General features: G+C 37.1%; 1 protein-coding gene and 1 long non-coding RNA gene across 10 annotated transcripts in view; both read left to right on the top strand.

Moving 5' to 3' along the window:
• The window catches only part of LOC127864548 (calmodulin-regulated spectrin-associated protein 1-like), a 30076-nt gene extending 26742 nt beyond the window's left edge, over nt 1-3334 (top strand). For all 9 annotated transcript variants that reach the window (XM_052404272.1, XM_052404270.1, XM_052404271.1 and 6 more), the window contains 2 exons: nt 209-372; nt 1357-3334. In XM_052404272.1, coding sequence (XP_052260232.1) covers nt 209-372; nt 1357-1483 — 291 coding nt within the window. In that variant the 3' untranslated portion in view covers nt 1484-3334. The remainder of the gene's footprint in view (nt 1-208; nt 373-1356) is intronic.
• A 5882-nt stretch (nt 3335-9216) lies between these two features.
• On the top strand, nt 9217-11973 carry LOC127864570 (uncharacterized). Its single transcript, XR_008042090.1, has 2 exons — nt 9217-11062; nt 11619-11973. It is a non-coding gene; the product is annotated as an uncharacterized LOC127864570 (long non-coding RNA).
• Nucleotides 11974-14735: the final 2762 nt, after the last annotated feature.

The raw sequence follows: 14735 nt of genomic DNA, 5'->3' as shown, positions 1-14735 counted from the left end.
TGTAGCGTTTTATGTCTGGGAGGAAAATTCATATTTCCTATCATTATTTTTCCCTGTTGCCAGATATTGTGTTGTAACTAACATGCTCCATGGTTAAAGGTTAATGTCACTATCAAAAGTCAGAATTCATGAATTTATTGTTTCTTATTGTTTACTTGTTTTTGCCCCGGAAGATATTTATAATATTTTATCCTTTGATTACTTGCAGGAAATTGCCAAGTCCAATGCCAAACACTTCATCATTCTGTTCCGGGACAGCAGTTGTGGTTACCGGGGCCTCTATGGGTTTGACCCGGACACTGAGGACTGCTTCAAGATATTGGGCGTGGGTCCCCGGTCAATACAGCATGACATGGTGGAGAAATACTACAAGTAAGTGGCCCCTTAATGCACTGTTAATTGGTCTAGGGTAAAATATTTCCTGATACTTAATTAACTTAAAATTAAAATGTAGTTTCTGGTCAGGCTTGTAAGAAAAATATTGGAAATATTTTCCCAATAATTGTCAATATTTCATCACATCGCAATAACAAACATACAATGTTAGTGTTTAACACTTGAGGAGTAAAGCAACACTCTTTGTATTTAGAATTATGGTTTAAAAACGTGTTTTATATTTTTGTTGTGTCCCAATCTGGAACATATTTTCAGAATGTTTGTGAGTATGGGATAAAGGAGTATCGCTACTATTATTAGCTCGGCTGTTTTCGGAGAAAACCCGAGGTATTGTCATAGCCAGCTGGTCGTGTCCGCCGTCCGTGTCAAGGTTTGTTAAGGTTTTGAACATTGGCTCTAAAATCAAAGTCCTTCCACCTACAACTTCATATGTAGATGCACCTTGATGAGTTCTACACGCCACACCCATTTTTGGGTCACTCGGTCAAAGGTCAAGGTCACTGCGACCTCTAAAAAAAACAAACAAATTCTGACAAGCTTTCGCAGCAGAGCGTGGCACCCGTTATGTGGTGCTCTTGTTTATGACATATTAAAGGGTATGACAATTTGTATTCCTAATTGAAATGCATAGATCATACAAATGAGTAGGGCTGTGAGAAATGGTGCTTAATGCATGTGCGTAAAGTGTCTTCCCTAGGTAAGCTTGTTCAGTCTGCACAGGCTAATCAGGGACGACACTGTACGCCTAAACTGGATTTTTACTAAGAATATACCTCCTTGAAACTAAAACTTCCATAAGAGCAGAAAGTGTTGTCCTTGATTAGCCTGTGTTGACTGCAGGGACTAATCTGGGTGGACACTTTAAGCACATCAATATGCCTAGTGGAAAAGAGCGTGGCTGAAAACGTGTGTTCAATTCACAATGCACACTTGTAGTGAGGTGGTACATTCTGATTGCAGATACAACTCAGGGGGCAAGTCGTTCTCCGAGGTTGTCTCTACAAAGCACATCTCTGTGTCCATTGACGCTGTCAGCCTGCAGAACGCTGTGTGGAAACCAGCCAAGCCTCCTGCCAAGGCCATGTGATAACATTCCAGATTCCAGCCTGTGTAGTCAGTCTGTGTAGTCAGCCTGTAAATTCAGCCTCAGGCTTAAATGACGGGCACTCCCTCCAGCCTGCATGAGCCTACGCAAAGCCTTTTAGTGGACACAAACTTAACTAAAGCGGATGTCAGAGAATAAAATGAATCCTACATAACATGTGGCTGTTGAATATGTACTGAACATGCTGTTCATATTTAATGGTTTTGTTGGGTTAAATGTCTACTTAATGTTCGTATTTAACCATATATCAATGATAAAATGGATTTTCCTAGGGGTAGTAGGGATTGGCTGAAGATGTCCAATGATAAATGATCCTACATAAAGAAGTTCTATAATTACAAGGCAAACATTACAATGGATTACACAGCCACCTAATCCACTGACTGAGTTAGGTGAATGGTAAAAGTTCAAACACATGCCAGTCCCTCTGAGTTTGTAATGTGTTGTTAGCTTTATTTATTATCCCGGGCTTGGACGGTAACACATTTGAGCCAAGTTTATTGGTTATTGTTCAGCTGCATACAAATAGTTAAAAGTTGCGCTTGTAGCCAAACTCATTTTTATACACTGATTAAAAAAAACACTGGGCGTATTATGGGAGCACCTGAGGTGGTCAGGCAGGCGAAGTCTAGGAGAACGATATCTGCTCAATTACTCAAACAGTTTAAATCTGATCCTCATGAAACTTGGTAAAAATGTTTAATGGCATAATATCGCAACCAAGTGAGATAACCAGCTTGGTTGCATGTAGCACTTCTGCATAATGGGCCTTGAATTTTTAAAACAATAGACAAATTTACCTTGTCAGATCTCTAACTCTGATAGCTTTCATTGGATCATAATTGTTGTTGTGGTCCGTATAATTTCCACCAAGTTAAATAATCAGCCACCGACAAGCATTACAGAGATATTTGTTGTAAACATAATGGACTTGCTTTGCATAATAAGGTAGCATTGGTACTATTTAGGTAATCTTTTTTCAGCTTGCCTTTTTTGCATTTTATATAAATGCATTGTTGTGATTGATATATTGTTTTTCGCACATTCTTATTTGATGTCACTTGGTTGGGAACATCTGAGTGGTGTAAAAACTCTCTGTGTAAGTCCTAAGGTAGTTGATCCTGTTGTATGCCTTGAATGATAATTATTGTTAATCATGAATATGTTTCTCAGATTAAGTGTTAAAGTTTTACATTTAAAACGGTTGTGCTATGCATAGAAAACAGTTGGACAGCGTGACATTGTGATCATCGGGATTGACATTGTATCCTCGCTCTGGGACAAGTGGACTTAATGCATGTGCATATAGAGGACTTCAAATGCTTATCTGGGACTGCAATTTCCTCTTTCACAGATTTTTTTGTTTAAGTGAAGTCTCTACTCAGCGGATATCCAGTCTAGGCTGAAAGTGTTGGCTGACGACACTTAACGCATGTTGCCCAGAACAAGGCTCATTTTTAGCTCGACTATTATATATGAAATATATATAGTGGAGCTATTCTACTCACCCCGGCGTCGGCGTTTTTTTTTTTAGTGTGCAAATGTTAAAGTTTGGGTACTACCCCAAATATTTCCTGTGTCCCATGACATATTGCTTTCATATTTTGCATACTTGTTTACCATCATGACCCCAACCTATAAACAAGAGCACACAACTGTATCAAGCATTTTGACAGAATTATTGCCCCTTTTATACTTAGAATATGCATATTATTGATAAATCTATGTTTAAGTTTGACAAAACAACACTTACTTGACGCCCCCCCCCCCCCCCAAAAAAAAAATCTTATTTTTGAAAGATTATCTATTAAATGATCATACACCCACATTATACCCCCCCCCCCCCCCTCTCCCCCACCCCCCAACCTCCCCCCAAAAAATAAATAAATTTTGTTTTCTTATTTTTGAAAGATCATCTATTAAATGATCACACACCCACATTATACCCCCCCCCCCCCCTCTCCATGATGGCTTATGTTATACTGTCAAGCACTCGAATAGTCGAGCGCGCTGTCCTCTGACAGCTCTTGTTGTTGACACTTGTTCTATAAACATTGTCTAGCTGTATCATTTCTGCTTCCAAACATGCTGTTTTTGTGATTGCTGGCTTATTTATGGTGAAAGTATGCATTTTTATGCTCCCTAAAAGGGGTAGCATATAATTGCAACTTTGTTGGTAAGTCCGCATTCTAATTTAGATGATATTCCTGTTAACATGCATTCAAAACATGTTTATTCAATCTTGTGTTTGGGCATGTTTGTTATGTTGTGATCTTTACTTAAGCTTCTGTATTTAAGTTTACATTTGCTCAATTATTTATGCCCTACAGGGTGGCCTTTGTGTTGATTATATTTCCATTAAGCATGAAGGTTGGTGTGGTCTGTGTGTCAAGTCATTTTCATAGAATGTGTGTCAAGTCATATTCAGGAGTTTTGTGCCAAGTAATGCCCAAAGGTTGTGCGTGAAGTCATCAGCTTAGGTTGTGTGTCAAATCGTGTTCAAAGGTTCTGTATCAAGTTTTATGGATAGTGTGCTCGTGTCGAGTTATGTTAAAGGTTGTGTCATGTTAATATGTTGTGTTTATAGGTTGTGTGTCAAGTCATTTTCACTGGCCATGTATCAAGCCATGTTACAGGTTACTGTACTGAACAACTTGTGATAGCAAACTTAATATTGTATGCAAACTATGGATGTATGGTCACCACCAGAATATGTTTTGGTTTTACAAATAAGTTATCATTAAAAAAATTCGAGTATGTAAGTTAATATAGAATCTCAAACTCAGTCAGATTTTTTTGTACTTCAAACTTATCTGTTTATTTTATTGCTGGCTAGTCCATTTTAGTCCTTATTTTAATGAGCTGAATTGGGCAAGCTGCTTAAGTGAAGAAATGCAGTTTTTTATCATCACAGTTTTTTTTACTTCAATAAAAGTGTGGAAAATATTAAAAAAATCAGCCACAGGCTAAAGTAGCACTTTTAGGTGTTTGTATGAATATAATTGAGGACTATAATAAAGTTGCATGGGGATGAACCCTGTAATGTTGTCTATACTTGTATTAGTGCTATTCAGCAAGGCTGTACTAAAAAACTACTATCTGTGATATTAGACAAGCATGGTCTCCCCTGTGCTAACATTGTAGCAACCGAGACCGTTATTTGTAGCAACCAAGACTTTACTTGTCAGCTCTGTTTTTAGTGCTTAGCAATTTATTGATTTATCTTTAAAAATCTGTCAATATGTTGTAATAATGTCAAGTTGCTGTGATTTTGACAACTTTGGTGTTACTTATTGGGTATAGATAGGTATAAATGTAATAAAAAGTTTACTTTTAGGTTACAAAACAATAGTTAGGTTACATACAACTTGTTTATAGTGATAACTGATCTGAGAAAACAGTTTTGTTCATGCATAATGCAAATCGCTTTCTGTTGTATGTATAGAATATCCATGTTTCTAATTTATGTGAAAGAAAATAGATAGTTACATTAAGTAAAGTTTAACATTACATTTGTTACTTAGTATGTGATTACAATTTGATATTGTTATTGTAGGCCATAAAATAACCAGCATGTTCTTAAAATCCTTATCTTTTATAGAATATATACCTAGGTTTTGGATTAAGTATCTTTTCTTTAGGTGCTTAACTATATATAACACAGGTTTACCATTATACAGTTTTACCGTTATACCAGTTATAGACTAGTAAGCAGGATGTTAAGAACTATTGAGTGTTAAACTGACCTATCTCGTTAAGCGTATACAACAGTTTCACTGATGATACTAATTAGACATACAAATGAACGCTTTGATGTTTTAGCTATAATATATTATCAATATTGTGAAAATAGAATTTACTTTATACTCTAAATTTATGTCATACACAATTTTACTTTATACTCTAAATTTATGTCATACACAAAGAAGTAAACTAAAAGCAAAGTTGTGGACTGAGAAAACAACAGATTCACCGGATATTCTTTATGTCTGCTGTTTAATTGTTTGCTTCCTGGCTTCATTTCTTTATATGCAGGTAGTTTTGTCAATATTTGTCAATAGAACGGTTAAAAGATTAATGTTGTTTTAATATTTCTCTATTATATTATTACGGCTAGATGTAAATGGACATGCTATTTATTTGTAAATAAATTTATATAATCTGATCCATTTTGTTTCAATGTCCAAAGATCTATCAATTAACTTGTTTATTGAGAGATCTTTGCATTTTCACAAAATATATCCTAGTGGTGCACTGTACACATGAGGAAAAAATCGTATTCTCCAAATATCTATCAATAATTTACTTATGATATATTTTTTTGTCTTTTGAAACATTTATATATTTTCTAAAGTACTTTAATTAAGTGCAGCACAATAAACAGCAGTAGGGTGATTATTGTATCATCTTAAACCATCGTAAACGCTGATGGACACCTCATGAATATTCGCCATATAAGCAAATACTCCATTTATCATGTATTATTCTTGTTCAGTCTTCCTTCAAACGGCCTAGTGTTGCATTGTAAACTGTGCAGACTTTATGCAGGCTTGATTTGTTTTCATTATACCGGAAGTCAGCAGTGCCCAAATGCGGTATGGGTAATTTGATAAGGCGAATAGCGTTCTGTGGGTCACCATCATAAGTTCTTGAATATGTTTGTAAAATATCATCAGTCTAGTAGCATTATTTGTAAGGCCCATCTGCCTAACCCGACAGTATATAAAAGCCGTGCTATCAGGAAACTTTTATTTCAGTCTGAACACTCGATCAGTATAATGCCACCAAGAAAGCGCCGAACAAAGGCTCCCCGCGCTGCAAAGGACGCTCAAATTGAGGAGCAACTTGAGAAAGTTGTTGATATCTTCGTTGCGGAGTTCCCTGCCTAAAAAATGCATCAAAGTGCCCTTGTTGCTGCCTTCTAGATTTCGATAGCCATGGACGAACCCACAGGGACCTTGGCCTCCTTCTTCGTCTTTTCCCGGACTTTTGTGCTTCTTTCAGCTCTTTACAACGCAAAGATTTTATTAATGCTGCAAATAAGCAGGCAAAAAACTAAATCATACTGGTCGTTCACATCCATGTCACTAGAATTATTTTCTTATAATAAATACTGTTGCTTGAGAGTTTTCTTTTACACCGGGAACACAATCGTGCCCGAAACCTCTCGGATGTCCACGTTTGATCCGCACGGTACCTTGACAGAACGTGACAAATGAATGACACATGTGTACAACGTATCAGACCTGCATGACAACGTGCGGGAACGTAACAGAACGCATCGTACCTTGAAGCAACATTTAAGCATCCGTGGCAGACGGTGGATGAAAACTTAGCGCACCGTCGAAGGGCCGCGTTTTCGCTTCGACGGCACGTCAAGGATACCTTGATAAACCGTGAGGAAACTTAGCACAAGCCTAGCAAACCTTGGATTAAAGGTCAAAACTTTCAACAGTCAAACAGACAAACGGGACTGCCGTGACTGCCGGGAACATAATGTAAACGCAGCAGAAAGGAAATTCATTTCTGCGTTGAATAAGACCGGGTTCATGAAAATCGTTGCAAAATTGATGAAGTAATGGGTGTTCAAAGCGATGCATCCTGTTTTCGGGTGATTTCGAGTTGGTTACCTTGTTATATATATATTTGATAGTGATTTTTTTTCAGAAAAGTTGATATTTCGTTATAATATGATTATTTATTATTCAAAATGATATTTTCACTAATTAATATCATAGCCACACGCTAACCACCTGTGGCGCGCGCGAGAAACAAAACTAAAACTAGGCAAGTCTTCATGCACATGTTTGATACGCTAGGATTCATTCGGAAGCAGTCAAGTAAACAGAACTCAAAACATACTTTGTTTCCAAGACACAAGGATGTCCATCAACTAAAAAATACCAGGTTATAACAGCAACAAATTATCTTTTTTAATTTTTTGAAAACTCTGACTTACAAATCAATTGACATTCAAGCTAGATCAGCGCGAAACAACCTTATATTTGGAGGCCTTAAGGAAAACGTTAGTTAAAATGTCAAACAGCTACAAGTGTAACAAGTACATCGCTTATGCTCACCGACTCGGGCAAATAAACTCGAACAAAGTAAAGCAAGTTATACCTGTTATCATCAGGTTTCACGAATACGGTAATATTGAACCAATTATGAGGATCGTGCGTCGATACTTGATTTTCAGTTTATCATGACTTTCCACGTAAAATTCAAGAGGCACGTCGGCGCTTATGCCCAAAATCTTCTCTGATACCTAATCTTTACTATTCAGAAGTAACCGGTTTAACACTGAATGCCTGACAAATCGCATGCGTGTGTTGGGATAGAACGGTCATAAACACTTGTTCATAGTTTGGCAAAATGATAAGTTTCGAAGAAATGTGTCATTCAATAAAAAATAGCGTATGCATTATATTAAAATAAGCGAATTAACGCCGCTCTTATTAAATCTCTGTTTTTATTCTTCAATGCTTAACATAATTATTTCTCTCCTTGTGCATGTTTGCAATTTCCGCTCTCTCGACCTACCTATACTCGCAAGGATACAATGCTATTTTCGGAGAACGATACATACGTATATGATTATTATATAGCATTAACAACTGAAATTTACCGGCTTCTTTTGATTGGGCAATTAAAAGTGTGTGTGCGTGCGTGCGTGCGTGCGCGCGCGCGTGCGTGCGTGCGCGCGCGTGCGTGCGTGCATACGTGCGTGCGTGCGTGCGTGCGTGCGTGTGTGTGTGTGTGTGTGTGTGTGTGTGTGTGTGTGTGTGTGTGTGTGTGTGTGTGTGTGTGTGTGTGTGTGTTTATCCAGGGCGATACATCCGCCATCCAAACCCTTAATTTGCTCGTTTGTTAAAATAAACGACCGCATGTATTTAAGTGTTAATTTTTAATAAATGTGGATTTTTAATGATGTTGCGTTTTTGTTTATGTTCACTTCCGTTTCTAGTTATTGTCAGCTGGGACCCTAATCAATAAGGCATACGAATCTAGGCCCTTATGCCTAATTGAAATGACAGAATAATATTGTACATACTATATGATACCTTATTTAACGTTCCAAATTGCACGATTTTAATTAAGATACAGTAACATGTATTGATAATAATGCGTGTCATTATAAAGTAAAATGATTTTGCAACTATCTGTATTGTAATGTCATTGTACAAGTATGCACGTTAAAAGTAAAAGTGTTTATAATTCGATTGCGCATATCCTTCAGATTTCATGAGCAGCTACTGCGTAAAATTTAAATAACGCAAACAAAAACCAACACATATCTGCATACCTGATCAAATGTTGAAGCTGCACGCCAAATAGGCATACCAAAATAACATTTAATTAAACAGTCTTCTTCTCGACCTATTAACATGTCCTCAGTTAGCGATTACAATATCTAATTCATGCGTATTACGTGTACCGTCCTAAAACAAAGTCCATGTACTTGACTAAAGATTTCAGTGCATACATACACCATATCCCCATTGCATGATACAAATCTTATTAGATGAATTTAATAATACAGGTATAAATTATAATCACTGATATAATTATCCAGTTCTTGTTAGTCTAGGAACACATCGAGGACGAGAGGTAGGCGATACTTGTGGGTTTTTTATCGTGACTTAAAAGTTGTAATTCTTTTCCCTGCTTTTTATTGAGTAGTTTTAAATCGTAATTAAATCGAAATAAATTACATATTGTATTGCTATTTCATTTCAGATGCGATTCTATGGGTTTAATAATAATTTACTCTTAATGAAGATAGTGTTTTAATTTAATAAAGAACTCGTGTGTAAAGAGGCAGCTTGTAGCTCGCAAAAACCAGATCCCAAAGCCGCTGTATTAACCGTATTATATGTTTTGCGTGTGTGCAGTGTGTTGTGTCTTGTCTAGTAGTAGAGATGTGTTTTGTACCTCACGCTTTTGCAATATATACCTTACCAAAACTAAAAGGCCACATTCTATGTTACGGTTTCTTTCCTGATAATGTGGCTGAAGGTTCATTAGTGTAAACATGAAAAAACAGATATGTTAATAGATATGTTATTGCAATATGCTGCAGTATTTTGCCAATTCTATCCAATGTTCGTGGGCCAGTGATCGCTTCAATAATCTGATGTTAACAACTTGATATTTCCTTTGCTCACATTTTTTAATATGATAAGAGTTTATGTGCATTTTCGTTACAACTTCACAACCTTTCATTGTGCACACTTGTATTATGGGGCTATGATTGTTCAATCATTTGGCTGACGTTTTGACAAGTCTTCTACGTATGGTACTAATTACATGTAAAAAGGTAAGACACACACACCTCTGAAATAGGTCAGCAAAGAACGCCTGACCAATCAGGAAGTACAAAATCCAAACGGCTGAATGTCAGTTATCGCGCAGATAATTTATTTACAGCGTATTTGTTTTAAAATACATAATGTGTTTGATTATACTTGTGCACCTTAACATTTACAGGGGCCTTTTCACAGATTTTGGTATATTTTGTCATTAAATGCTTTATATAAATAAATGTAAACATTGGATCCAAAAAGCGCCAGTACAAAATCAAGAACAAAATTTAAAAAAGAAAAAAAGGTAACCCTCAGCAGGGCTCGAACAACTGACCCCTGGTGTCCTGGAGTATAAAGACTACAACTTATCCACTCGGCCATCCTTCCAGATACTATGTCCGTTGTATGTTATGCTTTATATAAGCAATCCTCGTAGTTTCACAAAATATAACGACAACAATAGAACTCTCCAAATTATTTATTCGTTTCGCGTTGCAACGCTTTATAATTTTCAGGTTTTAAAATCGTCAAAATATGCATAGAATGGATATTTAAGAGCATGGTAAGTGTTCAGTATTACGTTTTCCTCACACATATAATAATTAAAACGAAAATTTGCGAAACTGAAACAACTTTTTTTAATATTGTCAATTTACCAAAACGTTAAAAGGCCCCTATAAAAAAAATTCTGTCAACTGTCCCAAAAATAGACATTATCTCGACGAATAAAATTCCGTTGCAAACACATGAGGATCACATGCTAAACCATGTCTTGTTTTGCAAAGCGTTAACTCATAGTTAAGGTCATCTATTATCTCGGTGTACAGGTAACTGAAATCTAAAGAATTGAGCAAAGGAAAAATCGTTATCTATGGGCATGTTTAAAATGGATTAATGCATTAAGTTAAAACAATGATTATGTTATAAACTATATTAAATGTATTATATAATAGTAGATTATTCAAAGTTTCGCGGTCTGTGCTCTGTGGACCTTGATTTAATTGGAGATCTTAAAGCCTGTTCATAGTCTCTAGTTGGTACTATAACATTTCGCGGTCTGTTCTCTGTTAAACTTGATGTGGGTGGAGATGTGACAGTCTGTGAACAGTCCAACATTTTCAAAGTCGTTATTCACGCTGTATGGCTTGACTTACTTCGTTCCGAAAGAGTCCGGAGCAGCTGGTTTCAGCGATGTTTTATGGTCATTCCTTGTATTCAAGATTCCGCTCAGCCACTAATTGCTCAGAGACTTACAGTTGCCAGTTGTGTATCCAGCCTGCCAGTTGTGTACCCAGCCTGCCAGTTGTGTATCCAGCCTGCCAGTTGTGTACCCAGCCTGCCAGTTGTGTATCCAGCCTGCCAGTTGTGTACCCAGCCTGCCAGTTGTGTACCCAGCCTGCCAGTTGTGTATCCAGCCTGCCAGTTGTATACCCAGCCTGCCAGTTGTGTACCCAGCCTGCCAGTTGTGTACCCAGCCTGCCAGTTGTGTATCCAGCCTGCCAGTTGTGTACCCAGCCTGCCAGTTGTGTATCCAGCCTGCCAGTTGTGTATCCAGCCTGCCAGTTGTGTATCCTGCCAGTTGTGTATCCAGCATGCCAGTTGTGTACCCAGCCTGCCAGTTGTGTATCCAGCCTGCCAGTTGTGTATCCAGCCTGCCAGTTGTGTATCCAGCCTGCCAGTTGTGTATCCAGCCTGCCAGTTGTGTATCCAGCCTGCCAGTTGTGTAACCAGCCTGCCAGTTGTGTATCCAGCCTGCCAGTTGTGTACCCAGCCTGCCAGTTGTGTACCCAGCCTGCCAGTTGTGTATCCAGCCTGCCAGTTGTGTACCCAGCCTGCCAGTTGTGTATCCAGCCTGCCAGTTGTGTACCCAGCCTGCCAGTTGTGTACCCAGCCTGCCAGTTGTGTACCTAGCCTGCCAGTTGTGTACCCAGCCTGCCAGTTGTGTACCCAGCCTGCCAGTTGTGTACCAAGCCTGCCAGTTGTGTACCCAGCCTGCCAGTTGTGTACCCAGCCAAACGCCAAGGCATCGGCCGTTCTTTGGAAGGCAGTGTAGGACAATACGTATCAACATCAAGTCTGAAGATGCTCTTCATGAAAAGTTACTTATCATGTTAAAAGAGGTCTAATTTAAATTGTTTGTTTTTTCGATGATAAACTTGTCATTTATTCTATCTCTTATTGTTTGACTATGGACCCCGTATTGAATTGAAGCTTTGTACTTTGTAAGCTTTGTACGAGTACTTATTTTGCTTTCTTTGGTATGATGACATGCCTTTAACATGATTTAATATTTATACTTTTTAATATTTCGAATAGTACTGTTTTCGTTTTGGCTTAAATAAAAAATAAGACAAAATTAAAGAAAAGGAAAAACTTTTAGTAGGGACCGAAACGAATCCGTCGCAATTCACCCAAGACGGGAATCTTAATAATGATAACCATATGTACGGGTTACTTTTCTTTTTCGTCACGACAGCTCAATATGAAAGTGTATTTTGCAACGAATACAAGTTATCAACTGACATTTAAAACAAAAAATAAGTATCTTAAGTAATATAGACAGGACATTTTTGTAAACGTTTGACACTATAGTTGTGCTGTTTAATTCAACGAAAATTAAATAACATTCATATTTCTCGTTTCCTGCTTTTCGACGGAAACAAAAACACTTGGGAGATAAAGATAATTCGGAGAAATATGTGCCATTCTGTTGGATACTGTGATACATTAATTCACGAAACCATAGAGGTGTCCGAAATTACAGGATCGCAGGATAATTAAAAAGAATATTTCACGATGCGGTGGGAGGGGCGGAATGACTATTGAGAAAAAGGCGCACTGCATTTAATAAATAAGTAATATAATTATTGTGTTAATTTTTAATGGTAAATAAAAAAGCATTCAAAATGTATCATGAAGTAGTACTATTTTAATTTTGATATCATATTACTTGTATAATAAGGTAAGCCATAATTAATTATCGAAGTCCAATACATTATATGAAAATGTTGTAAACTAGTATATTTTTATTCAAATAAATTAAAATACCAACATTAGGTTCACAACATCAAAGATGTTTAAGAAGCTAGATTAATAATTGAAACAAACATGCAGGTATATCACTTACGTTTGTTTTTATAAATAGTTTATACTTAATATAAAACAGGAGGACAAGCAAGACACGTGTCACAGACTTCCGGACAGAATTTCAGACGGACCAATGGACGTACAGTGCAGAAGAACCGATTGAAAGGCTATGATAAACTGAAAAACAGACGAGACGGACTATCACACTTACACGACACACTGTTTTGTTTTATTAAATTTGTTGAATGCAAAAATCACTCAACTGGAACAAATCATGATAAAATAATAGACTTTAACAAATTGCCTTTAAATCATATCGGTTTTATCTCTATCTGCGCCTTTATGGATATATCAATATGCGTGTACATTGTTACCGACTAAACATATTTTTATATAAGCCATGAAAATATTTAATCCAAATACTGGAAATAAACTTGGTATTAATAACTACACGAGCTGTATTTTTTTTTTACAGAACTATCAAATAGATGCAATAGTAAAGATTGATAAAAATACATAAGATCATATTTATTTCAATTTAGGCAAATAAACTAAACACGTGTATACCCATGTTATGTAACATTGTAGAATCTATAGGTTCCAACATGATTATGCAAGATAAAAAAATAATCACCACTAATAAAAAGTGAAATAAAATATTATTTGTATATCTAGACTCCACACCACTTCACAGAATTGTCTATCCGGATGTTTGAAGTACTTGTTGACAGTGGAGCCGGGAAGGAAACTGTAATGGAGCGGAGAGATATTTACATGTATAGGGAGAGCTTGGAGTTGATAGCAAGGGCTCTAAGAGGAGATTATTATGAGGCTTTTCATTTTGGGAGCCAATCGGAGGGTACCACAACGCCCGGTCTCCAGTCTGATATTGATATCCTATACAGTAGCCACCGTGTGAATATCATGACAGACTTGGGAGACTGGAAGGCTAGAATGTCAAACTATCTAATGCTCTACGACGACATGACTCCACCTCAACAATATTTGTTACAAGTATTCAGAGAGGACATACAAGAACCGGAGACTAGTCTGTGTGATGACATTTTTGTAAGGAGCGATTCTGGGCAAGTGCTGTTTAGCGCTGATCTCTGGAAACAGGATATAAAGTATTCACTTAAATATGTAGGACCGGCAACCAAAAAAGGACCTTCTGTGAGCTGGAAGCATAACTGGGATGTAGTACATGCATTTCATGTCTGCAAACCTCTTCCTGAAATACACAACTGGATCGACAGATGTTCAGGTAGACCATGGCCACCTGATCAGCTACTTGAGGCTGCAAGGGTAGCTCCGTGTTTCCTGGTACCTGCAGGACATCCAGACAGTGATTACAAACGCGAAGAATGGCGACTGTCTCCAAACCTGATAGAACGAATGTTAATGTTTAGCTTTAACATGACACAAATTAAATATTACATTGTTTTAAAATTCATTAACAAATCCTTATTTGCAAAAATTGTGGGGGATTCTATAACAAGTTTTCATTGTAAAACGTGAATGTTCTACACCATAGAAAGAACACACCCTTCTCTGTGGAAGGAACATAACCTCATGTTTCTACTTTTACTATGTTTACAAGTATTAAGGAAATGGCTGCGATTGGGGTGCTTACCTCATTATATTATAGCTGGAGTGAATTTATTCGATAGAAAACTGTAAATTGTGACACATAAACTACTTTTACAGTACGTTAACTACTTGATAAAGATTGACTTGCAAGACTTATTTCATATCGATATAGATAACTTAGGATGTCGGTTGCAAGCGTGTTGTATACGGAGGATCGGACAAACTGGAGAGGGAGAACTGGGAGGTGTATC

The sequence above is a fragment of the Dreissena polymorpha genome, chromosome 1, assembly GCF_020536995.1.
Source record: "Dreissena polymorpha isolate Duluth1 chromosome 1, UMN_Dpol_1.0, whole genome shotgun sequence".
Classification (NCBI taxonomy): domain Eukaryota; kingdom Metazoa; phylum Mollusca; class Bivalvia; order Myida; family Dreissenidae; genus Dreissena; species Dreissena polymorpha.
The sequence above is the reverse complement of the archived record's forward strand: the minus strand, read 5'-3'. Positions and strand labels throughout refer to the sequence as shown.